This window comes from Molossus molossus, unplaced genomic scaffold (assembly GCF_014108415.1).
Source record: "Molossus molossus isolate mMolMol1 unplaced genomic scaffold, mMolMol1.p scaffold_m16_p_19, whole genome shotgun sequence".
NCBI lineage: Eukaryota > Metazoa > Chordata > Mammalia > Chiroptera > Molossidae > Molossus > Molossus molossus.
Window position 1 is genome coordinate 18,265,315 of NW_023425354.1, and position 27,316 is coordinate 18,292,630.

General features: G+C 39.3%; 1 protein-coding gene across 2 annotated transcripts in view; it reads right to left on the bottom strand.

The window, feature by feature from the left end:
* ACACA (acetyl-CoA carboxylase alpha) overlaps window positions 1–27,316 on the bottom strand; it is a 250,284-nt gene that overhangs the window by 162,128 nt on the left and 60,840 nt on the right. For both annotated transcript variants that reach the window (XM_036267833.1, XM_036267834.1), the window contains exons 11-24: window positions 22,983–23,192; window positions 19,243–19,413; window positions 17,892–18,053; window positions 17,384–17,547; window positions 13,391–13,541; window positions 12,525–12,628; window positions 9,902–9,983; window positions 9,314–9,459; window positions 8,139–8,289; window positions 6,049–6,183; window positions 5,544–5,690; window positions 4,806–4,994; window positions 4,010–4,110; window positions 2,939–3,027 (exon numbers count right to left, since the gene is read on the bottom strand). In XM_036267833.1, the coding sequence (XP_036123726.1) occupies window positions 2,939–3,027; window positions 4,010–4,110; window positions 4,806–4,994; window positions 5,544–5,690; window positions 6,049–6,183; window positions 8,139–8,289; window positions 9,314–9,459; window positions 9,902–9,983; window positions 12,525–12,628; window positions 13,391–13,541; window positions 17,384–17,547; window positions 17,892–18,053; window positions 19,243–19,413; window positions 22,983–23,192 (2,002 nt within the window). The remainder of the gene's footprint in view (window positions 1–2,938; window positions 3,028–4,009; window positions 4,111–4,805; window positions 4,995–5,543; window positions 5,691–6,048; window positions 6,184–8,138; window positions 8,290–9,313; window positions 9,460–9,901; window positions 9,984–12,524; window positions 12,629–13,390; window positions 13,542–17,383; window positions 17,548–17,891; window positions 18,054–19,242; window positions 19,414–22,982; window positions 23,193–27,316) is intronic.

Consider the following 27,316-nt stretch of genomic DNA (forward strand, 5'->3'; position numbering starts at 1 on the left):
TTTTCTGAAGCAATTATGTTTCACTGGTCTATTAATCTGTCCTATACTAATATTACCATCTCTTCATCAATATGGCTTTATATTTAATCTTGATATTTGACTGAACAAATCCCTCCACCTTATATTTCTCAGCTACATGGTTATTGTCAGACTTTTCTTTCATGAAAATTTTAGAATTAGCTTGACGAATTTCATGAAAATACCCTACTAGAATTTGTATTACAATGTTAATAAATCTACAAATGAATTCAGGGAGAATTAATATTTTACAAGTGTATATTCCAATCTAAGATCATAACTATTTAGATTTTCTTTATTATTGTTAACTAGTTATAATTTTCTCCAAAAAAGGCTTGTACATTTTTAAAATTAGATTTATTACCTAGTATTTATTTTGGGTTGCTATTTTAAATAGTATATTTCTCTAACCTACTTTTCTAAACAACTTTTCTACTATAAAGAAATACAGCCCTGGCCTGGCCCGTGTGGCTCAGTGGATTGAGCGTCATCCCATGGATTGAGAGGTCCTGGTTCCATTCCAGGTCAGGGCACATGCCCAGGTTTCGGGCTTGATCCCCAGTAGGGGCGTGCAAGAGGCAGCCAATGTTTCTCACACTGATGTTTCTATCTCTCTCCCCCTTCCTCTATTTGTAAAAAACCAATAAAAACATATTTTAGCCCTGGCCGGTTTGGCTCAGCGGTTAGAGCGTTGGCCTGCGGTCCGGAGAGACCCGGGTTCGGTTCCCGCTAAGGGCATGTACCTCGGTTGCAGTTTGTCCCCGGCCCTGGTTGGTCGTGCGGGTGGCAGCCACTCGATGTGTCCCTTTCACATCGATGTTTCTCTCTCTCTCTCCCTCCTGCTCTATCTGAACAAAGAATGAAAAAGTGTCCTCGGGTGAGGATAAAAAACAAACAAACAAAAAAAAAACATATTTTAGAAAAAGAAAAAGAAATACAGCCCTGGCTGGTTTGGCTCAGCGGTTAGAGAGTCGGCTCACAGACTGGAGATTCCCGGGTTCAGTTCCTGCTAGGGGCATGTACCGCAGTTGCAGTTTGTCCTCGGCCCCGGTTGGGGTCGTGTGGGTGGCAACCACTTGATGTGTCTCTTTCACGTCGATGTTTCTCTCTCTCTTCCTCCTTCTCTTCCTCCTGCTCTATCTGAAAGTAAATGCAAAAATGTCCTCGGGCCCTGGCCAGTTTGGCTCAGCGGTTAGAGCGTCGGACCACAGACCAGAGAGTCCCGAGTTCAGTTCCCACTAAGGGCATATACCTTGGTTGCAGTTTGTCCCAAGCCCTGGTTGGGGTCATGTGGATGGCAACCACTCGATGTGTCTCTTTCACGTTGATGTTTCTCTCTCTCTCTTCCTCCCACTCTCCCTCCCACTCTATCTGAAGATAAATGCAAAAAAAAAAAAAAGTCCTCAAGTGAGGATAAAAAAAAGAAAGAAATATAATTGAATTTTGTATACTTGCCTTTTGCATGTAGCACCCTTGTTAAACTACAAATAATTCTAATAATAAATTTGTGGATTCTTTGAGGCTTCCCAGGTAGATACCACACCATATCTAATAGTGCCAAATTTATTTCCTTACTCCTTTCCGGTCCTCATACCTTTAACTCTTTTTCTTGTCTTACTAAACTGACAAGGACATTCAGTATGATGCTGAATAGTAATGATAGCAGGTGTCCTTGCATTACTTACAATCTTAAAAAGAATGCTTTTAACATTTTACCATTATGTATCCTATAGATTTTTCTTTTTTTAATCCTCACCCAAGGACATTTTTCCATTTTTTGTTCAGATAGAGTGGGAGGGAAAGAAAGGAAGATAGAGAGAGAAACACCGATGTGAAAGGACACATCGAGTGGCTGCCTCCCACACGGCCCTGACCCAATCGGGGCCAGGGACAACTGCAACTGAGGTACGTGTCCTTAGCAGGAACCAAACCCAGGTCTCTCTGGACCGCAGGCCAATGCTCTAACTACTGAACCAAACCAGCCAGGGCTATCCTATAGATTTTTGATGGGGAACATTTACATGACTAAAGAAGTGTCAATGCATTCTTCATTTGCCAAAATTTTTCATGAATGCATATTAAATTTTGTCAAATGCTTTCTCCCCCATATCTGGAGATGATGACCATGTTCTTTCCTCTTTTAAAGTTATTACGTGATAATTACATTAACCAGATTTTAAAATATTAATCAAGCTTACATTAGTGGGATAAAGCCAACTGGGTTGTGAAGTATCATTTTATACATTTCTAAATTCAGTGTGCTAATATTTAGTTGAGGATTTTTTACTGGTTATAAATAGCAGAGCCATCCTTTAAAGAATACAAAGGGAGCAAAAAAGATAAAAGAAAATGTTAGGTAATATTTCAAAGTACTATATGGTGTTTCACTGCCATCTTGTGGCAAGAAGCAGTATTAGCAGTATGTGGCTTTACAATCTTAGCTAGTCTTCACATTTAGAGACTTTATACATCACTTAGCGAAGCTCTTCAGAGAAAGCCAGGGATAAATTCCACCTAAATGATACACTGAAAAGTAGTGGAAAATATGAGCCTTTTTCAGATGTCTGTGGTTCAATCCATGGATTAGCTGCTGAGAAGCAAACTCTTCAGATAGGGTTTCTCAATTTTAGCCTGGTCATGATTCAACCAACTCTTTCTATACAGAGGCAAGAAGACATCAACAGGGAATGCTAACCTCTACTAGACAAATTATCTCAGCCCTTTCCCAGAAGCACATGGATTCACAATCTCATCAGCTGTGTTTTTTTGTTGTTCTTTCTTTGGCAGTAGTGGGATATAGAAGTGAAAAGAGGAAGCGTTTGTTAGTGGCAAGTATTAGTGACAGGATGAACTGGCTCAGCTGTTACACAGTCCTACAGGGAAACTTTCTCAGATACAGAGCCCTCAGAGAGAGGCTTACCGTTCTGGAACTGTGTCTCTACTCGAAGGTACTGCCGCAGCAGATCCATCACCACAGCCTTCATGTGGCCTCGGATGCCACTTCGGTACCTAGGCAAATAGAACAAGTCTCCACTGAAAAACCTGATGGGCTAACTCTATTAAAAACAGACTACTAAATAATAAACCCAGCCCTGGCTGATTTGGCTCTGCGGTTAGAGCACTGTCCCATGGACTGAAGGGTCGCAGGTTCGATTCCTGGTCAAGGGCATGTACCTGGGTTGCAGGTTTGATCCCAGGCCCCAATGGGGGTCGTGTGGGAGGCAACTAATCAATGTGTCTCTCTCGCATCGATGTTTCTCTCTCTATCCCTTCCACTCTATCTAAAAAAGCAATGGAAAAATATCCTTGGATGAGAATTTTTAAAAAATAAATAAATAAATAATAAGCCCAGTGCCCAGATTTACTTTGTATACTTTCCACGAACTGCTTCCCTTTGAATATATGGCAGGACAGGGGTCAGCCTAAAATCAACTAACCAGATTAATTCAAACCCAAGCCTAAAGGAAATCTGGCTATAGACAAGATTGTTTCATAAAGAACAAGAGAAATAAGATGAACAAAAGACAAAACCAAAAACCACTTGATAGCTCTACCTAACAATACTCTGGTTCAGTTCCCATTGCTAACTAGAAATTACCACACCTGTAAAATGGCTAAGAAATATATGAAAAATTTACGAGTATTTTCCCTCAGTCCAATAGTTGGCTCCATAAGCTAAGAAGAAGAAATGTTACATTGGGCCCTGTGCCAGAAGAAAAATTAGAGGTTTCATCAAAATTGCAAAAAAGAAAAAAAAAGAAAATGAAATTTTTGTACCTTAAAGATTGAGAGAAGGATGTAGAATAGAAAGAAATCATCACAAATATTGAGTATAACAACTCATCATTCCAAGATATTTAGAAGATAAAAGGTATTTTCTAAGATATAAGTGCTTTCTAATTTATCAAACCTGAATTAAATCTGAATTAAATCTCTTTGTGACTACTTAGAAGAAAGAAAGGTCTGGGAATCTGGAGTTACATGTAACTACCTCTGTACCAGTTGGACAATGCTCTGAGTGTTCATGAAGAAGACTTCCCGTTCAGATTTCCGGTTCAGTGTAGCTGCATGGCTATCTAGGATGTTGGCAATCTAAAGCATAAGAAGGAGAAAAAATGAAACTCATCCCAACGAAGGGGCCCAAAGCATTAACCTGTATAACATCACCACTAGGAATTCCTAATTATAATATGATCATTTATATCTTTTGTATGTTGGGAGCAGCTAAAAGTTACTGGGCATAGTTTAGGGGTTTGTGTCAAATAAGCAAGCAAGTTTTATTTCTTGTCTTCACATTTTCCCAAATGAACTAATGAGTGCATCACAAAAACTACCAGAGGCCATGACAAGCAAGCTATGCCAAAGGTCAAGGTCCAAACTTTACTCCCCACTTGCCTAGCTTTACTCTCTACATGTAAATTTTCTTTATAGGCAAAGGATAAGCATGCTGCTGAGGTGGTAAAGAAGTCTTTGAAAATAAAACTGTGAATATCCCTGTACTTCAAATTCACAAAAGTACCTCTGATTAGCGTAAAGTCTCAGGAACAAATCTCTATGAAGTACATGGCCAATATCCTTTTCTTATAACCACAGACACTTTATATGTTACATACAGTACTTTAATTACTGAGCTTGTATTCTGAGAAAGTTAATTGAAGGGCACAATGCTTAAAACTGTAACAGTACAACATGCAGATAGTAAAGAGGAGCCAAACAGGAAAGAATCCTACAACATGAACTCCAGAATTGGTAGCCATCAGAAAATGATAGTGTTGCTCTATGAATACCTGCTGGCTGGGAAACTGACAGAGGACTGATGTGATGTTGCTAGCATACTGAGCCATTTCTTTCTTGATAGACTTCTCAACATTGGGGGGGATACGGCCAGAGACACTGGTCATAATATCTTGCAATTCTAGGAGAGGTAAGGAGGGATCTCTGAGGGTCTTCATCAACCTCTCTACCCAGTCTTTTACCTAAGAAGAAGGAAATAATAAAATAGGATCCACACAAAATTAACCCAATAAATAAAATGATATAACTGAATTCACTATCATGTAGTACTTCTTTAAAATTATAATAAAAGCGTGGCCAGTGTGGCTCAGTGGTTGAGCGTCGACCCACGCACCAAAAGGTTGCCAGCTCGATTCCCGGTCAGGGCACATGCCCAGCTTGTGGGCCTGATCCCCAATGGGGGCCATGCAGGAGGCGGCCAATCAGTGTTTTCTCTCATGGATGTTTTTCTCTCTCTCCCTCTCCCTTCCTCTCTCTAAAATCAATAAAGAAAAAATATTTTAAAATTGTAATAAAAGCATCTAACACTGCCCTTGTTCTCCGGTTTAATTCCCAATTAAATGTGAATTAAAAAACAGACAAGAAGCAAGGATTTAAAGACTTCAAATCCCACAACTGAAGGGAAAAAGAGGTCCATCTAAAAAAAGTCCTTATGTAACTTTTAAACTATCTTGGAGAACAGGTACCTTACCTTATTTGTATATCCCTTCCCCCAGAGAAGTGATTCATACCCTGCTGCTAAAGAAAGGATCTGGAAGGCAGTATCCATTCATCACATTGACCAGATTATCCAGGACATAGTGGAACACTCGATGGAGCTTCTCGCCTCTGAGTGCTGTGCTCTGGATCTGTGGCAGACTACCGGTGTGAAGCTCAGCCTGTCAACCCCAATGAAAAAGCAAGTCATCCACAACTTCTATGCAGGGTGCAAACTCACCATTGCAACTTAGAATCATCGTTCAAAAATCAAGATTTCCCTTCACCACTTGCAGCTACAAGGAAAGAAGTAAATGGAGGATGTATCATGAATAAAGGTCATAAAATCTTATCATCATAGTAACTCGTGCAAACTCTAGTCTCATAATACTATAAGCACAACTATAAGGCATAAATAAGATCAGGGGGGAAAGCATAAAAAAACTGGCAAACCAAGCATTGAAATCATTTGCCCCTCCAAATTATCCCTATCATGTAATTAGCTCTTACAAAGCAGTATCGAAGTCCCTTCCTACTTACCTGCTGGACCTTGCTGGGGTTATCCAACTGCATTTTGGCTATTACACAGCCAGGGTCAAGAGCTGCTCCAGGCCGCTTGACATAATGAATACAGCCAGACTCTATAGCTGTTAAGGTCATTACCATCTTCATCACCTATAATGAAAAATAAATAAAATTAGAATTTAATCTCTCTTTATACAGATGAATGATTTAAGGTCAGTTTTTCCCTCACCATCTAAGTTGGACGGTATCTTATTCAATCCAGAAAAAATGGAAATCTATTAAAATCCCCAAAGACTACCAAGAAGGCAATTAGAAAATCTCTCAGGACCTAGCTTTAGGGATTAATGACTGCTACTGACATTTCCTGTTTTTATTTTTTATTCTTACCCGAGGACATTTTTGCATTTATCTTCAGATAGAGCGGGAGGGAGAAAGGGAGGAAGAGAGAGAGAGAAACACTGATGTGAGAGAGACACGCTGAGTGGTTGCTACCCACATGACCCCAACTGGGGCCGGGGGGACAAACTGCAACCGAGGTACGTGCCCTTAGTGGGAACCAAACCCAGGTCTCTCTGGACCGCAAGCTGACGCTCTAACCGCTGAGCCAAACCGGCCAGGGCCTAAGAGTCATTCTTTACTTCTTTCTCCTTATCTATCAATTATGAAGCCTAGCCAAATACATCTTCTAAACCTCTTTCAAAAATCTTCTTCTCGCCCTGGCCAGTTTGGCTCAGCGGTTAGAGCGTCGGCCTGCGGTCCGGAGAGACCCGGGTTTGGTTCCCGCTAAGGGCACGTACTTCGGTTGCAGTTTGTCCCCGGCCCTGGTTGGTCGTGCGGGTGGCGGCCACTCGATGTGTCCCTTCACGTCGATGTTTCTCACTCTCTCTCCCTTCCTCTCTCTCCCTCCCATTCTATCTGTACAAAAAATGGAAAAATATCCTCGGGTGAGGATTAAAAAAAAAAAAAAAAATCTTCTTCTCTCGCCAACTGTTTGGTTTAGGCCCTCATCATTTCTGACTAGAGTACTTCAAAAACCTCCCAACAGATTTCCCTACCTGCTATGCACCTGCAACAAGGACACTGAAAGCAATCATTTTAGAGCCCAAATCTTGTCATATCACTTTTCTACGTAAAATCTTTCCATGAATAGACTAAGCTTTTTAGTATGTTTTATAAGGTCCTTCATGATCTCGAATTCTATTTACTTATTTAGCACCTTTGCTTGCCATTTCCCATTAAACCTTAGTCCATTCTTGAGTAATACAAACATGTACTTGCAGTTCTCTAAATATATCATACTCTTGCTTCTGTGCCTTTGTACATGGCTGTTCCTTTGTCTTTAAAAATTCTTCCCTGCCCTTCTTTACCTGGTCTATTATTACCTATCTTTCAAAATTAAGATCAAAGTCCCGTTTTTCAGGAAGTCTTCTCGTACTAGCCACCTACATCCACCCAGTCCCATACTGACTTGGATTAGGTGGCCCTCTGAACTCTGTACTTGGCTGTATCAGAATTCATATTTCATTACTTGCTTGTTTTGTGGCCCCTGTGTACCTATCATATTTTTCCTGTATAATTAGTACTTAGCACAATACCTAACACTCAATAAGTACTGTTGCCTAGTATCTATTTTATTTTTTAAGTTTTTTCTTTATTGAGTTTTAGAGAGAGAGGAAGGGAGAGGGAGAGAGAGATAGAAACATCAATGAGAGAGAACATCGATTGGCTGTCTCCTGCATGCCCCCCACTGGGGATCAGGCCCACAACCTGGGCATGTACCCTGACCAGGAATTGAACTGGTGACCTCTTGGTGCATGGGTTGACGCTCAACCACAGAGCCATACCGGCCAGGCCTTAGTATCTATTTTAGAGCTAGAGATACCTCATCTGTCAAAGAAAAACCTGGTGAGCTTTGTATTTGTTGTTAAAATCCTTAAGATTCTTCACCCCAGTTAAACTAACTGATGTTCTTTCCTGTCTATTTTCTATTTACTTCCAGTTACTCTTCAGTCCTCCCCCATCCCAGACAATCCCATTCCTACCTTCCCTCCTATGATCCAAAAGCCCAATCATTCCCCCCTGCCCTCTCCCCACCACACACACACCTCAATCTCAGCATAGCACTGGCCAGAAAACACATGGCCACCATCCTCCACAATGTACTGGATTAATTTCCCAGCAGAGGGTGAGCGCATCACCGAAGGGTCATTCTCCTTCTCAAACACACAGGTTTTATTGCCAATCGTGATGCGATATCTAGAAGATAAGTGGGGATATGTAAGCCAATAAAGCACCTGAGGTTATAATAGAGAATAGAATAATGTCAATCTTAAAAAAAAACCCTGAAAATTTTATTCTATATAAACACATACACACAAATACTTGTTCCTTCTTTGTTTACAATGAGAAATAACCAAAATTTCCTTCAATAAGGGACAGATTAAATCAATTGTCATACATCCATATAATGGGATATTATATGCAACCATTAAAAAGACCAAGCATCGCCCTGGCCGGTTTGGCTCCGTGGTTAGAGAGTCGGCCCACAGACTGGAGAGTCCCTGGTTCGGTTCCCGCCAAGGGCATATACCTCGGTCGGGGTCATGTGGGTGGCAGCCACTCGATGTGTCTCTCTCACATCAACGTTTCTCTCTCTCTCCTTCCTGCTCTATCTAAAGATAAATGCAAAAGTGTCCTCGGGTGAAGATTAAAAAAAACAACAAAGACCAGGCATCTCTATTAAAAACAAAAACAAAAACACAAGATGACAATAATGTAATAGTTAACATATGAACCCTTACTATGCCCCAGGCAAAGTTCTAAGCACTTTACATATGTTAATTCATTTAACTGTCACAACAATATTGATTGATTGGTGTTGAACAGTCTACAATATATGGTAAGGAAAAAATAAGGTGCAAAATAGTATCTAAAGATTTTTTTATTTGTGAATGCATTTAAAATAAAAACACAGTATATGTATATATATGTAACTTGTAAATGCATATAAAATTTCAATACATAAGAAACTGTTAACAGTTGTTGCTTATAAAGAGGGAACTTATTTTTTTATGTCTACTCACACTGGAGTGGCAAAGAGACTATGTTTTTCATTGTAAACACTTTTTTGTACTCTTGAAATTTTTGTTAAGTGCATGTACTATTTTTTAAAATTAAAATAGAGTAACAAAAAAGACCTTGAATAATGCCAAGAGCTAGTTACTACTGAGGAGAAAGGCTGATACAATGACCATCAAATGGACCTCAAAGAGCCACTCACCTATCCACTTCTTCCTTCATGTATGTGGTATAACTGCTGCCATCATAAGACAAAAGCAGTCCTCCATCACTCAGCCGATGCACATCTACTTCTACGCATGAACCATTCATGATCACCACATAGGAGTTAGGGGACTGTCGAGTCACCTAGGGAATGAGAACCAGAAGGGACAAGTCAGTATCCCTTCCAGGTGGAGTCCCAGATAAAATTCAGTATCTCAAAAACGTAGGTAAAAAAGATCTGTCAGAGAGAAAGAAAATTCCTGGTTCTAGTGCTCCTAGCATCAGTGTCTATGGGCATGGCTCTGCCCTGCTACAAGCAGAGGGCTGACCTTAGATTCTTCCCTGGTCTGGCTGTTCTTTGTCTCCTTTATCTCTTGGCTCCATATGTGAAATTGAGGAAAACTAAAACATTTTCAGAAAACCATCAGATATTGATTCTAGCTTTTGACACAAATAATGACTGTAATTTCATAACACTCAGTCCTATAGCAAACTAAACTTTCCTCCCTATCTCTTGACCTACAGATAAAAAGCTAATAAAGAGAGACAAAAAATAAGGTGTAGGTTTCAGTAGGGCTCCACATACCTTAAGTACATACTTGACTCCCTCATAGATAAGTTCAACATCTACAGTGTTCAGAAGTGTATGAGCAGGTAGGACTTGACCCCTGAAAGAACAACAATGTAAGATACACTTACTTCTAGAAAGTTCTAAAAGTTTATAAGGGCATCTCAAAAGTTATTGATTATGGCATTTCTTGGAATATCAAGACTGGAAACAACCTAAACGACCATCAGTAAGGGACTGATACATAAATTATGAAAAAGCCATATAATAATAAAATTATGCACCTATTAAAAACGATGAAGCCTTTTATGTACTAATATAAAATACTCTCTAAAATAATGAAAAAAGGAAGTGAAATTGTATAGAACAGTTTCAGAGTATACTACCATTGTGTTTTAAAAAAAATAGGGGATGGGAAGAAATAACTATTATATGCATATGTTTATATAAATTTATAATGTCTGGAAGGTTATAGAAGAAACTGGTAATGCGAGTTGACTACAGAGAAGGAAACTGGGTAGCCAGGGAACAGAAGTAAGGAGACTTTTTACTATATACCTTTAGAGACTTGAATTTTGAAACGTGTGAATATATTATCTGTTCTTAAAAATAAATAAAAGGCCCTGGCCGGTTTGGCTCAGCAATTAGAGTGTCAGCCTGCAGACCAATAAGTTGTGGGTTCGATTCCGGTCAAGAGCACGTACCTCAGTTGCGGTTCAAACCCTGGCCCTGGTTGGGATTTTTGCAGGAGGCAGCCAGTTGATGTCTTTCTCACAATGATATTTCTCTCTCTTTTCCTCCTTCTCCCTCCCTCCCACTCTATCCGAAGATAAATGGAAAAATACCCTCAGGTGAAGATTAAATAAATAAATAAATAAATAAAGTAAAACTTAAAAAAAAGACCCAAGCACAACCAACCCTAATCTATTACTATCAACTGGAATTTTATTTGGGGTCTTAAAGAAAAAGAAGTAGTGCATGGCTGGGTGGAGGGGAAAGGGGAAGACACTGCCAAGCAGGAAACATTATCAAGGAACACTTTTGATAACAATAAAGAAAGGAAGTGATAGAGCAAGTGAGGCAAGTTGTTAATAATTGGTGAATCTGGGCAAAGAATATATAGAAATTGTTTGGACTATTCATGCAACTCTTCTGTAAGTCCAAAATTATTTCAAAATATGTTTTAAGAATAAATGAAAATAACATTAAAAAGGCAGGGGAGCTTTTAGAGGAGATTGCGTATGACACATTTGTACACTAGAAGGGAAACCATTTAAATGGGTAGAGATTACATGCTGAGAAACAGAAATTATTAAGACTGGACTGGTAAAAAGGGGCCAAAATATATAGGGAGTTAAAATTCACACTGAGGGATTTAGATTTGATACAGAAGGGTAATGCGAGCTGCTGAAGGTTTTAGTGCATCAGAGTAACAAAGTGAAAGATATTTATCATAAGACTCGAAAAACTGTGAAATCTCAGTTCAATTAAAAATTTTTCTTTTCTTCCTTTCAGACACTTCAAAAGGGAGCTGATATAAGTCTACAACACAGAAGCAAACAAAGTGCCTGTTATTAAATTTCTTTTTTTTTTGTCCTCACCTGAGGACAGATAGAGTATGTGTGTGTGTGTGTGTGTGTGTGTGTGTGTGTGTGTGTGTGTGAGAGAGAGAGAGAGAGAGAGAGACATCTATGTGAGAGAGACACATTGATCGGTTGCCTCTCCCTCGTGACCCCGACCAGGGCTGAGGACCGAACCACAACCGAGGTACATGCCCTTGAGTAGAATCGAACTCATGACTCTTTGGTCCACAGGCTGACACTCTAACCACTGAGCCAAACCAGCCAGGGCTGATTAAATTTCTTTAAAATAATTAACCCTTTGGATCATTCCTCCAGGGACTCAAAGGCAGAGCTTAGTCTCCAGAACCAGTGTGAGAAATTAGTTTAGCCCTGGACGGTTTGGCTCAGCGGTTAGAGCATCGGCCCACGGACCAATGAGTCGCAGGTTCAATTCCAGCCAAGGGCACAGACCTCAGTTGTGATTCATCCCCAGTCCTGGCTGGGGTCATGTGGGAGGCAGCCACTCGATGAGTCCCTTTCGCGTCGATGTTTCTCTCTCTCTTCCTCTCTCTCCCTCCCACTCTCTCTGAACAAAAATGGAAAAATGTCCTCAGGTGAGGATAAAAAAAAGTTTAGCCGCATACAGACTGATCCTCTACCTAAAAGACTCATGAGGTCACCCTGAATATAAGCCTCAATTATTAATTCCTAAAAGGTGTTGCAGGTAAATATGAAATATTCAGGGTTCAATGCTAGAGAGAAACAACAGATTTTTCATCACTAGGGTTTGGAGAGATTTGATGCTTGTACCAGTCAGAAAGTTCACTTTCGCAGAATTTTAGTTTTTAAAAAGCAACCCATTTAACTGCAGCAGAAGCTAATTTCTAGAATCTGCAGTGGAGTCCCACAACAATTTGTCATAAACCCCTACATCTCTTTTCTCTCCTGTCCCCATGGTCAGTGAATAATAGTAGCACAGCTGCCAGAAACAGGGAAAAAGAATAAATGGGTCTTTGAACTTCAGTCCTGTACTCAGGTTCATTGGTTAACTTATACAGCCTATGAGAGACAAAGCCTACCTTTCTAAGGAGTGAAGAAAGTTAGAGACGCTATTTCGCAGACTCACATCAGCCACATGGAGAGCCCCACACACAACTCCCAACATGGTGTCAGGTCGCTCTGCCTGAAATGAAGAAAAACAGGGCAGATAAAAAGCATGGTCACTTGGTACCATGTCCCCTCAACTTAAATCGGGCTCAAATTTGCTGTGAAGATACAGTTAGCATTGAGAATCTCCATCCTTATCACCCAAGTGATTTTTGGGCTAAAAACACATTTCCTTTAGAATCCGAAGAGAGACCTCATTTGAATAGAGATGAAAAACAACTCTCCCTTCACTATAAAACTTCTAGTGAACCAATCAAAGAGCAGCTCAAAAATAAGCTTTTGTCAGAAATAAAATAAAAATGTTACAGAGATTTGGTTACTGATAATCTTGAAGAAAAACAGCATATAACCAAAATTTGGACATTTAGATAATTTAATTGAATCTAATGACTAACAAAATCTTGGTTAATTTAGAATAGTCCTGCAATTCAGGAACAAGGGGTAACTTTGTTGATTTACATGAGGCCTCTCTGATCAGCATCTGTTAAACAGATGTAAAAGTTGGTAACTGTAAGCCAGATTTAACATCAAATGAGAAAGGATCTCAATCCCGGTGTGCCTCTCTTCAAATATATCCCAAAACATAAAATGACTGTGTAACACAGGCACAAGAACTCTTACAATACTAAACTACACTGACTCCTAGGTTTTTTCCAAGTAGATCAAGAACCATTTACATTAGAATCAGATAAATTTTATCTAATGACAGACTGATCACATCACAAGCCTATAAAAACCCAATCCCAGAAGCTGTTTGTGCAAACGGATAAATACACACCTGTACTTTTTCTGCTATCAGTCTGTCCAGCCAGCCAGTATCAATTCTATTCAACTGGAAGCTTTCAGTCTCCAACAATTTGATCAGGTATTCAACTGTAGTTCGAAAGTCACCCCGAATAGATAGCTCCTTCAAAGCCACCACCATGTTTCTGGGAAAACAGAAGTGGATCTGTTTCAGCAACAAACATTTTAGTTTTTTCAACCATTTTAAAGAATTGTTTCATTCCTCTGGAATCTTAGGAGGGAGGGGGGAGAGAGACCATTCCAAGAATAAATGAGGGTGCAAATATAAGTGTACTCATTCACATGCATTCCAGATGGGATGATTTACAAGAAGTCAGTAAACTTATGAATTCTACTGATATAACCATAAGTGCGTCAGGAAATCACATGCATTTCATTATATGAGTACAGAACAAATTATATGCAAACCACCCCAGCTTTCACTTACTAGGTTTCCATGATTCCATTCATTTATTGATTGTTAACTAGAATTAAAGCATAATTCTCCTTTGCTTACACCTTATTTATTTTATTAAGGTAAAATTTACACATAATAATATATACTTATTTTAAGTATACTATTCAGTGAATTTTGACACATACTCATATCTTAATTTAAAGGTTTCTATACAATGAGGCAATTGATCGGGTATAGTCAGGTATCAGCCTGACACTTCATGTGACAGTGTTTCTTTTTTTTAAGCTGCATTTTAGATGTCTGTGCAAAGACTGCTCATTATTTTTTTTTTACTTCTTAAGTGTCAAATGATCTAATCGTAACAATATTTCAAATACCCTGGGTTTTTGTGCCTGTATATTTCTGCCCATTATCTGTCCGGCGTAGAACAGGTCTTCACTTCAACAAATACTTATTATGCACCTCTCAGATTCAAGACACATACTAGGCTCATAAGGGAGAGAGAATATAGACACAATAATCACTTTCAAAATATATGGCAAAATATCATATGTGCCAGTAGAGAGATATAAGCAAAGTGCTGGAGAGGTTCTAAGGGAGAATATTCACCTCCCCATGATTTCATGAAGAATGTGGAATCTGATGTGGAATAAAAGTAGAGCTGGGAATATGACTGTGATAGGAATATCATTCCAAGTGGTCCAGGCATTCCCTCAGCCTAGAACATTCTTCAGTTTCCCACCTCCACTTATTCCTATATACTTTTTAGATATTAGTCTAGATGCCACTTTCTTCTGGGAAACTATTCTGACCCTCTCTAGACTGAGTTAGCTGATTCAGCTATGTGTTCCTGTAACACTATTATGTAATCTCACTATCATAGACAGCAACTTACTACATTGTGTTTAATTGTTTATTTGCATCTTTTCCTCTGGATTCTAAAGCTCCATGAAGGTAGACACCCTATTTTGGTCCTTGTTGTATTGCCATAACCAGTAGATATTGAGCAAATATTGTTTTGAATGGAGTGAATGAATACATGGACATTAAGAATATTAAGAACAAAAGGAGGGAAAGGGAAGGAGGGGGTCAATGGGGGAAAAAGGGAGACATCTGTAATACTTCCAACAATAAAAATATTTTTTTAAAGAACATCAAAGGGAAAGAAAGAAGGAAATATGGGTTGTGTTCAGGGAACATTATGACTGAAGCAAAGGGCATGAGGACAGGAACTAGTGGCAAATCCATTCATTTAACAAACATTTACTAGCCCTGGCCGGTTTGGCTCAGCGGTTAGAGCGTCGGCCTGCGGTCCTGAGAGACCCGGGTTCGGTTCCCGCTAAGGGCATGTACCTCGGTTGCAGTTTGTCCCCGGCCCTGGTCAGTCGTGCGGGTGGCAGCCACTCGATGTGTCCCTTCACATCGATGTTTCTCTCTCTCTCTCTGTTCCTCTCTCTCCCTCCCGCTCTACCTGAACAAAAAACAAAAAAATGTCCTCGGGTGAGGATTAAAAAAACAAAAACAAAAAAAACAAACATTTACTAAACACTTACTATGTTCAGGGGATACAGCAGCAAAAAAAAACCAGACATGGTCCTGTTCTCATGGTATTTAAATTGTGATCTATGGAAAATAATGCTGGAAATATCGGTTGGGGCTATTCTAGAGAACAAGGATATTATGAATGTTATGAATAAGAAAATAAACATAAATAAGAAAGAAGAAACAAACTTCGAGCTGAGAAATGAATTTTTGGCATGAAGTCAAGAAGCAAGCTTACTGTAAAGACCATATTTTTAATATGCTAAAAGTTAACCTAGTTAGCTTTACACCGAGTTAGAGAAATGTACAGAGCAGGTCAGGAAGTAAAGAGCAAGGCTTCTGGACCAGGTCATAGGACATGTCCTGCAGAAAATACTCAGTAGTCTGCTTAAGCAGGACTGTAAACCTAAATGAATAACAGCAGAGGATACTCTGAGAATGTAAATGAATGAGACAGACTAGATGGGGTCTGTGTGCTCATGTTTCCTCTAAAAGAAGCAGCCACACAAAGCTTTGTTAACTTTTGCCAAGTGGAATACAAAACCAATGTTGTCATCATCCCAATGGCAATTTTTAGTACATTAGCCCTCTGTAAGCCAATTAAACATGTGTGGCTATGAGTATGTGGAAGGCCACCAATCTGCAAAATTTAGCATAAACCTTCTCCACTTTGGCAAAACAGGATAAGACTGTTATAAAATTTTTTTAAAAAGGCAATTTTATACCAAGTGGTTTTTCTGGTAGCATTGCGTTAATTTGGAAAACTCTACTTATTGGTTTTCTTTTTCACCATTCAGAAAGTCATTTTATTTTATTATTTTATTTTTTATTGTTGACACTATTACAGATGTGCACCATTTTCTCCCTCTTTGTACCCCTCCACCCAAGTCCCATCTCCCCTTCTTATAGTTTTGAATAAATGGGAAGAATTATAGAGGATAAAACAGAGAAAAATGGAGATTTCCCTACTTCCCAAAACACTATTAAACACCAAAATTATTAATAAATACTTATTGACTACTAGTCTATGTATACAGTCTAAAGGTCAAAGGAATGACATTAAATGCTTGATTTAAGGAAACAGACAAAAAATAGAATTAGTTCAATTTTAGATAAATATTCTAAAATATCTAAACTGACAATATTGTCTCCTAGAGCCCTTTTTTTAGCCTAATTTAATGTTTAATATTTGCGTTTAATATAATATTAACTAATAACACTTATGATATACCAGTTATATTTGGATAAGCTGTGTGTATATTTCAGAGCAGACTGAAGTCTCTTATATAAGCAATGGGGACAGTTCCCTTATGCCCTTTGCATGTAACAAGCAGTTTAACTGTATTAGTTTAAATGACTATGGGACATTCACAGCTATACCTTTATTTTGATGACTAATAGCAGGTCTTCTCTATGATTTATAGGATGCCAAATTCTTGGTCAAGAATCTACCTCCCTCCAGCAACATGAGAAAATTATATCTTTAAAGGAATCAACTTTACAGTTTGCCAAAAATACACCCGGCTGGTGTGGCTCAGTGGTTGATCATCAACCAAGAGGTCACTGGTTCAATTCCCAGTCAGAGTACATGCCCAGGTTGCAGGTTTGATCCCCAGTATGGGCATGCATTAAGTAGCTGATTGATGTTTCTCTCTCATCAACGTTTCTCTCTCTCTCTCCCCCTCTCCCTTCCTTGCTCTCTAAAATCAATAAAAACACATTTAAAAAATATTTTTTTATGGAAAATGATATCCTTAAAGCAATCAACTTTATAGGTTTATCAAAAATATTTGAAAGCAAAAATACTTAAAAAGACTCGAACAATAAACTGAAAAACATCTACCAAACACTGCATAATTTAGGATAACATAAATACAAATACAATTAAAGATATACTTCTTCAAAAAGGTTGTCCATATTAATACTTCTGCAGCAGATAACTAATTCCCTGTGTATACCCATATCTTCACTGAAGATTAATACAGATTTATTTTTTAAATGCAATCAAATGCTAATTATTATACTCACGAAATTGCTTCCTCTCTGTTTTCTCCCCAGGAAAAACAGTGACCAAACTGAGAATCAGCAAATTCATGAAGTCCCCCTGCGGCAGCAACACTGAAATAACCCCAAACATTCTTATTGCTGCGGAAATTCAGTTCCTGAACTGTTCCTGAGCTGGGCTTAAAACCCTGTTCAAGAATGAAGAATATAAGAAACCATGTTATATTTCCTAGAGAACATTTATATATTTATTGTTTAGGCTGTGTTAATCATGCATAAAAGCAGAAATGAAGCACAAAAAGCATGAAGGCTTGAGACCCAACATCCAATGCTACTGAGGACTCTATAGTGACTATAGTTGGATGAAATAACCAGTGGAACAATGATCACTTCTTTGTCTGCTATGATGAAACCTCTATAAACTTCTCTCTCCAGCAGAAGTCCCAAAATATTTCATAAGTAAGCCCTCAGGTATCATCTTAATATTAAAGTTTACAGGGAAAAAAATGTAAACCTTAAAGTGACAGGTTACCTCATCTGGATTTTCACTAGTGATCCGAGCAGCAATAACGTGGCCCCTTGGGCAAGGAACATGAGCAGAATTTTCAAAATCAATGGGAGCATCACCCCAGGGAGATACACCATACATCATACGAATATCCTTGATTCTGTACAGAGGGATCCCCATGGCAATCTGAAAGGTAATAAAACACACATCACTCCGTTTTCACAGTTACTTTCCTTTAAATGTGGAGGCTATAGATTACCTGCAAGATTTTTAGTAGTCACCACCTAAAACATCCTATCTTTATAACCTGTATTCTATAGTCATCAGAGAAGAAACTCTAAGTTATTTAAAATAAAATATGTCACTATAGAAGTTGCTAATACTTTCCACTTCTAAAAAACTCCCCAAATTCCTAAGGCAATAGACATGAGTTTCCTTCTATTGTCATTTCTCCATCAGGATGAAAATATCCATGGGAAGAATCAGTATCAGTGGCTACCCAAGAAGTTTAGACAGCTATATTCAAAATTATTCCTATAGCCTGGTCAGTGTGGCTCAGTGGACTGAGCATCGACCCATGGACTGAGAGGTCCTGGTTCAATTCCCAGTCAGGGTACATGCCTGGGTTGTAGGCTCAGTTCCCAGTAGGGGGCGTGCAGGAGGCAGCTGATTGATGTTTCTCTCTCACATTGATGTTTCTATCTCTCTCTCCCTTCCTCTCCCTCTAAAAATTCAATAAAAACATATTTAAAACAAAATTATCCCCACAAGCCACTGGAGAAAAATAAATAAATAAAGTAAGTAAATATGTAGCCTTTAATGGGAACCCAGAAGGGGTTTCCAATATGGGCAAAGAATATATTAGATGCAAATAATATCAAACTTCATCATTAGCTATTACTGCTTCCCATAATATTTGTTTACTGGGCTGAATGGATAAAATAATACTGGCAGCTAGCACTTAAACACTATAAAAATAAATGGGTGCTGCAACAGTCTTGCCCAGAAAAACCCTGACGACTACTCTGATGTGAGACTGCTTCAATACAGAACACTAGTAAAAGGAGCAGAGGCCAATTACAAAGTTGTAAAATTTTCCATAATTAAAACAATTAAGTAAGGCTTATTCTTTTTTAAATTTCTTTCTAAAATGACAGTTTTTACCAGACGTGTCTGCCTAAAAAATATGATAATATTCCTAGATTTGTACCACATAGGAAAACCAAATATCATAACCCACATAGCATAAAAGATGAACATTAGATGAGACTCAGATAGAAGGTGCTCTTCTCTTATATCAGACACAGGTTAAACTAGTTTTTCAGGCATTTCTGACATTTTCTAGGCTCTCTGAGCCACAATCAGGATGATTCACCTGGAGTTGTGCTGCAGGGAGATTGACATCAGCCACCATCTCTGTACAAGGGTGCTCCACCTGTAGCCGAGGGTTTAGTTCCAGAAAGTAGAAGCTGCCATCCTGGCTGTAGAGGTATTCTACAGTCCCCGCACTCACATAGCCAACCATTTTGGCAAGTTTCACAGCACACTCAAAGAAGAAAGAGAGAAAACGTGAGTATCTCACCTTGTCCAGCTGGTGGACCACTGCTTATCTATATAGCCTCTCCCCCTGACTCAAATATCTAGTGTTTATAAGAGCCACCAAAGGCTTTTAGCCACATTAGAGTGACTTTCACCCTCTAATTATTACAGAAGAACCTGGATATGGACGATGAACTCAATTCAAAGCTACAGGAAAATAGTGTTTTCATTTGGGATCACAGGCAACCTCACCCTAAAAGTACAAGCAGGTAAAAAAACAACACTGTGGCAGATTTTTCACTGTGCCCTTATTTCTAGTATTCTTAGCATTCTTCCTAAAACATGGCTGCCCAGCTGAAGACTAGATTTCCCAACTTCTCTTATACCTAGTGACTAAGTTTTGACCAATGTAATGTCAGCATTGGTGAGTGACATACCTAATTCCTGAATCATGTTTCTAAAAAGGAAGTGCTTGTCCTCTATTCCTGCTTGTTCCCCTTCCATGGACTGAAATACGATCATGACAGTACAAGCCAGTTTCAACCACACAGATAACATACTAACAATGGCAAAGCAAAACAGAAAGAACTTGAATTCCAAGATGGCCTCATGGAACAGAACTGTCCCACTAGCCCTGCAGAGTTTACCTCGGCTTATGATGGGAAGAAAAAATAAACTTCTATCTTATCTGGGTTGCATTTTTTTTTTTTTATCCTCACCCGAGGACATTTTTCCATTTTTTGTTCAGATAGAGTGGGAGGAAGAGAGAGAGAGAGAGAGAGAAACATCGACGTGAAAGGGACACATAGAGTGACTGCCACCCGCATGATCAACCAGGGCCGGGGACAAACTGCAACCGAGGTACGCGCCCTTAGCAGGAACTGAACCCGGGTCTCTCTGGACCGTAGGCTGACGCTCTAACCGCTGAGCAAACTGGTCAGGGCTGGGTTGCAGGGTTGCATTTTTTTGGATCTCTTTATTACAACAGCTTAATGTGTATCTTAATCACAACAGAAATTATTAAGTTCAGGTAGAATCCTGCAGACTGGAAACCTCCTTGTTAGGCATAACAAAACATTTGGTAAACTGTGTCTTACAATAACTTGCAAAGCGGACAACACACCAACTAAGCCGTTAGAAAAGGTCAGAATGTGAAAAATCCAACTGCTTTTGTATCTCCAAACCAGAAAATTAGATTCTCACCCTAAAGCACCCCCCAGGATCAAAGATCAAATAAAAGAGAAAAAGTTACTGTATCTAAAAATCTTGGGGTGTGGTTACTCCCACCTGAAGCTGATTGGCAGCACAGTCCAGAAACTTACTAAGTTTTAAAGGAATTGTAATTCTAAATAAACCCCAAACCTGGCTTTCAAGAACCTGTGACTGATAACTGGAATAATCTTTGTGGCCCCCAATCCTGCACCAGCAGGTAGTAAGCTGTGAAAGCTCTGCCAAAGAAAGCATAGTCTCCAAAGCCCCGTCACTGAGAAAACAACACAAGGAAGAACTTCCCAGAGAACAAAGCCAGGTGCCTTAAGTAACAATAAGCAAGGGATTTACTGTGAGAGCAGAACCAGGGGCGGCCAGAGGTCAAACTGAGGTATTACTCCACTACACTGCAGGAAATCATCACAATTCCTGCCCAAAAGGATTTGATAACTGCTATGGATCAGTGATTACTGTTTATATTTCATTCTTCTTTTTTCCAAATGGGAGCTTATCCTGTTTCTATTCCACTACTGTATATTGGACATATGAGGAAAGGGGTAGATAACTTGTATTTTAGGTCACTCTCCCATGAAAAGCCACATCACATTTAATGGAGAGAATTAGAGATCTTAAACTTTGAGCTGTCTTCTTTGGGGAAAGGCTAAGTATGTTCTAAGAGTGAGAAGAAGGGCGTGAAAGGATAATGGGTAACCAGAGGCACAGATTAACTAACCTCCAGGAATTTTTCTTTGTGTCATCCATTTAGTAATAGAATGTCTTAAATTTCAGCTGAGTATATGGCCACACAGTAAATGACTACAATTCCTAACATCCCTTATAGGTAGTGTGATTGTATAACTAAATTTTGTCCAGTGGAATGTGAGCAGAAGTAATAGGTGTGACTTCTAGATTATATTTTTACATGCTTGCCTTCCATATTCTCTTCCCTCCTCCCCAGGCTATAATGTGAACATACTCTTGTGAGCTACCTTTAATCATGAAGATGGTGACACTTAGGGCAAGGTTGGCAAACTTTTTCAGTAAACAGTCAGACAGTAGTTATTTTCAGCTTTATGGGCCACATAGTCTCTGTCACAACTACTCAACTCTGTCATTGCAGTGATAAAGCAGCCATAGATAATTCATAAATACATTAGCATGGCTGTATTTCAATAAAATTTTATTTGCAAAAGCATGTAGCAGGTTGAATTTGTACTACGAGCTGTAGTTTGCTGACCCCTTTCCTAGTGAACCTAGGTCCCTGGCACCAGCTCATCTAGAACTATGATGAGAGAAATAGAATTTATACCTTGTATAAGCCACAGTATTTTGAAAGCCTCTTACAGCAGTTAAATAATGTGTCTTAGCACATGCGTGCACACACACAAGGAGAATTAAACTTTCATATATTTAGCTTGTTTGGAATTCAGGAGAAATAAGAGAAAATATATCTCCAATAAGATGAAGACTGAGTGACGATGCCAGAAAAGACCAAGTTATACCCCTAAACTACATGGGACCCTACAAGGGTCTCATAGTGGTTTCTGAATCTGTGCTTGGTATCTTTTATGAGTTCAGGAAAATTCTTAGCCATTATTTCTTCAAAAATTGCTTATGCTCCATGATTTCTTTAAATGTTGCTTCTGTTCCATTCTCTTATCCTGCTGAGAGATTCTTTTCTATTAAAAAATATGGAATATAAACTTTAAAGATATTTAGAGGACCTTTTAAGAAATAATGAATTTGGCCCTAGCAGGTTTGGCTCAGCGGTTAGGGCATCGGCCTGCAGACCAAAGAGTCCAAGGTTCGATTCCGGCCAAGGGCACGTAACTCAGTTACGGTTTGTCTCCGGCCCCAGTTGGGGTCATGTGGGTGGCAACCAATCGATGTGTCTCTCTCACATCGATGTTTTTCTCTCTCTCTCTCTCTCCCTCCCTCCCTCCCACTCTGTCTGAAGATAAAGGTAAGAATATCCTCGGGTGAGGATTAAAAAAAAAGAAATAATACCATTGTCTGAGGACTCAATGATAATCAGTTTAAAAATGGACTACCTATTTAACATTATTAGCTTGTTAAAAAATCAAACGATAAAGATTAAAAATTCCAAAACATTTCTCTTTTTTATTTCTACTCAAAATAGCATACTGACTTTTTTTCAAAAGTGCTAACTAATTTAGAGCTTGAAATGTTCACTGGTAACTCTTCTAGAGGAGACAACAGAATTATTTTTACTGGAAAATATACATATAATCTTAACAATGATCCACAATCACTACAAGAAATCACACTATTCTCAGATTGGTATATGAATTGAATGAGTATAGTTCTGTGTAAGAAAACAAAAATTAGAGCTTTTCATATAAATACCTGTTCCATATGTTCAAATACTGCTGGAGTAGCAATAGCAGCAGGTGCCTCTTCAATAATCTTCTGATGCCTGCGCTGTACAGAGCAATCACGACCAAACAAAGAGATAGCATTGCCATACTGGTCTGCTAAGATCTGCACCTCCAGATGACGAGATTGTTTGGCTAGTCTCATCACAAATATAGGAGATCCGGGAACTTCAGCTTGGACCTGTATTAGAAAATAAAACAATTTTTTAAGTGGTAAGCATTTTTTCTATCCTGATAAACTGCTTCAATTTCAACAGGGAGATACCTAGAAGTGTCAGGGACCATGTTAATCAGCAGTAATACAAAAATGAATAAAATAAAGTTCATGTCCCCATCTCCTTTTAAGAGATTGTATTCTTAGTTATATGATCGATATTAATTGATGAATAGAAAAACATATGAACATCCAGTGTGTTACAAGAGTCAAAAACAAAGTATTTTAAAAACATACACATACAAATTCCACAAAAGAGCAAAGTACTGCCATCAATTCCAAACAGTCAAATGTACAACTTGTTCCAGACTACATGCTCTCCTAGTTCATATTATAGCATATACAGTATTGTTGTAGTCAAAGAACTTTCATCTGCAATTCTGAAGCATATTGTCAGTGGATACATAATTCTATATTGGCAAATATTTTCTTTCTATATATTTAAGATATTTCAATATTTTCTGGCTTCCACTGTCTCTACTGAGATGTCAGGTATCAATCTTATTTTTACTCCTTTAAAAAGTATCTTTTTTCCCCAGCTGTTTTAAGATTTCTCTTTCAGCCCTGGCCAGTTTGGCTCAGCAGTTAGAGTGTCAGCCCACAGACCAGCCACGGGTTTGATTCTAGTCAAGGGCATGTACCTCGGTTGTGGTTTGGTCCCCGGCCCTGGTTGGGGTCATGCGAGAGGCAACCAATCGATGTGTCTCTTGCACATCAATTTTTCTCTCTCCCACTCTATCTGAAGATAAATAAAAAATATCCTCGGGTGAGGATTTAAAAAAAAAAGATTTTGCCCTGGCTGGTTTGGCTCAGCAGTTAGAGCATCGGCCTGCGGTCCAGAGAGACCCGGGTTCGATTCCTGCTAAGTGCGCGTACCTTGGTTACAGTTTGGCCCTGGCCCTGGTTGGTCGTGCGGGTGGCAGCCACTTGATGTGTCCCTTTCACGTCGATATTTCTCTCTCTTCCTCTCTCTCCCCCTGACTCTATCTGAACAAAAAATGGAAAAAAAATGTCCTCGGGTGAGGATTAAAAATAATAATAATAACAAATAAAAAAAAATTTTTTTTAAAAGATTTTCTCTTTCATTCTCTCTTGAGTGAAGTGGCAGATTTATTCAGATAAGCTTAAATGTAGTTTTCTCTGTACTTGTCCTGTGGGTCTCATAGTGGTTTGTGAATCTGTGCTTGGTATCTTTTATCAGTTTAGGAAAATTCTTTACCATTATCTCTTTAAAAATTGCTTATGCTCCATAATTTCTTTAAATATTGCTTCTGTTCCATTCTCTTCTCCTCTGAGACTCAAAGTACATGATGTTAAATCATTTCACAGTATCCTATATGTCTTTTATGCTGTTTTGCTCTACATAACAAGTCACCTCAAGACATAGTGACTTAGAATGTCAACCACTTTCTTTGCTCATGATGCTGTGCTCATCTAGGCAGTTCTTCTTCTGGTCTCTATTGCAAGTGGCCTCCCATCTTCCAGTAAGCTAGAAAGGCTTTCTCAATGCAGTGTCCCAAGAGTGGGGGCAGAAGCCGCAAGGCCTCACAAACTCTAGGCTCTAGAACTTACACACCATTACTCTGGCCACATTCTAATGATCTAAGCAAGCCGCAAGGCCAGCTAAGATTCAAGGGGTGAAAAGAGATGCTACATCTTTATGAAATGAAAGGCAAAGTCACATTGCCATTGTATATTCATACAAGTTTGGGAGGAGTTATTGTGGCCATCTGCAAACAATCTACTATGTTCCTCCCTTTGGCCACAACAATTCATATACCTCCCACATGCAAAATAGACACACCACCTCACAAGATCCCCAAAGTCATCTAAGCATGGCATCAGGCTTGAAGTCCATTTTCTCATGAACCATGTCCAAAAGCAAATGAAACTCCTTGGGTGCAGCTCATTAGTACAATTTCTCTTGATCCAAAGATCTGGGAACTAAAAAGACAAGTTATCTGCCCCCAACATTTAATGAGATGGGAAGAGGATAACTGTAAAAGATACCTGTGTTCAAAGAAGACAGGATGAGAGTACATAGCAGTCATTGGTCCACAGCAATTTCAAAATCCAGATGGATACCTGATGTAAGGTTCCCTTACTCCAGAAGTAAAAATATTTTTTTTTATCCTCACCCAAGGACATTTTTCCTTTTTTTTTTTTTCTTGTTCAGATAGAGTGGGAAGGAGAGAGAGGAAGAGAGAGAGAGAGAGAAACATCGACATGAAAGGGACACGAGTGGTTGCCACCCGCATGGCCCATCCAGGGCTGGGCACAAACTGCAACTGAGGTATGCACCTTTAGTGGGAAATGAACCTGGGTCTCTCTGAACCACAGGCTGACAACTGGTGAGCCAAACCGGCCAGGGCAAAAGTATAAAATTTTTTAGGGTCTTGTTCTTCTCCCTGGGAGTGGTTTCCTAATCTATGGCTCCTCTGCTTTCTGAGCTCCTGGCTCTGCTCTTTGAAAAAAATCTTTTAATTAAAAATGACTAATGTCACGCTGGCTGATTTGGCTCAGCAGTCGGACTGTCAGCCCGCAAACCAAAGTCATGGGTTCAATTCCGGTCAAGGGCACGTACCTTGGTTGTGATTAGATCCCTGGTCAGGGTTGTGCAGGAGGCAACCAATAGATGTGTCTCTCTCACATCAAAGTGTTTCTCCCCCTCTCTCTCCCTCCCTACCTCCTAATCTGTCTGAAGATAAATGGAAAAATATCCTTGGGTGAGGATTTAAAAATATAAAAATAAAAAATATATAAATAAATATGACTAATGTTTACAGATGAACAGCTTTCTATTAATAGAAAACTATTAATAGTCTGCTTCCTATTAATAGAAAACTGGAGGCCCAGGGGCCTCTTTGAAGTTTGAACTGCCTCTCTTTTATTCCTTTTGGGACATTCATCAATTCAAGTCTCTTGAAAACTTAGTGGATTTCCTATGAAACATATTGGGGAGTTACTCCATATCCCAAAAGGAATATACATAACTTTCTACAGACTTCTCTATATTTTGCGCATGTCATGCTCCTGTGGAAAAATACCCTTAAGATTTTTAGAAGCCCTTTTTCCCCCTAGTTGAGAGGGTAACCTACCAGGTACTCCCTTAAATATTTTTGAGGTCTTTTTTTTTTTTTTAACCTCACATGAGGACATTTTTCCATTCTTTGTTCAGATAGAGTAAAAGGCAGGGAGAGAGAGAAACATCGACGTGAAAGGGACACAGCGAGTGGCTGCCACCCGAATGACCCAACCAGGGCCAGGGACAAACTGCAACCAAGGTTGCATACCTCCAGCGGGAGCCGAACCCAGGTCTCTCTGAACCACAGGCCGACGCTCCAACTGCTGAGCCAAACCGGCCAGGGCTGGTATTTTTGAGGTCTTAAAGGATCTCACAGGCATGCTTGACTTGGCCTTTACCTTATGGTCTTTTTTTTTGGTATGTGCCCCTAGCGGGAACCGAACCCAGGACTCTCTGGTCCGCAGGCCGATGCTTCAACCACTGAGCCAAACCGGCCAGGGCAACCTTATGGTCATTTTTAACTTTGAGAATCTTTGCCCTGGCCAGTTTGGCTCAGCGGTTAGAGCGTCGGCCTGCGGTCTGGAGAATCTTTTGCCTTCTGGAGAAACTGGAAATAAAATAAAAAACAGTTCTATTTTCAAACTCAATAAGTTTGAAACACATTCTTTAGCTTATCTCTCTTTTATAATTCCTTAGCATAAGCAACCAGAAGCATTCAACAGATACTCTATTTTTTCTTTTCTTTTGCTTTTTATCTTTATTGTTGAATGTATTATGGATGTTCCTCATTTTCCTCCCACTGACCCCCTCCTCCCCACTCCCGCTCCCTTCCTGCCTTTTCCCACACTTGTCTGTGTCCATTGGTTATGCATATAAGTTCTTTGGTTTATTTCTTCCCACTCCCTAACTCTCTTTCCCTTTGAGGTTTGTCAGTCTAGCAACCAATTTGTACTTCTTAATCCCTTCACCTTTTTCACCCATTCCCCCAACCCCCTCCCATCTGGCAACCAACAAAATGCTCTCTGTATCTATGAGAATGTTTCTGTTCTGCCTGTTCATTTTGTTT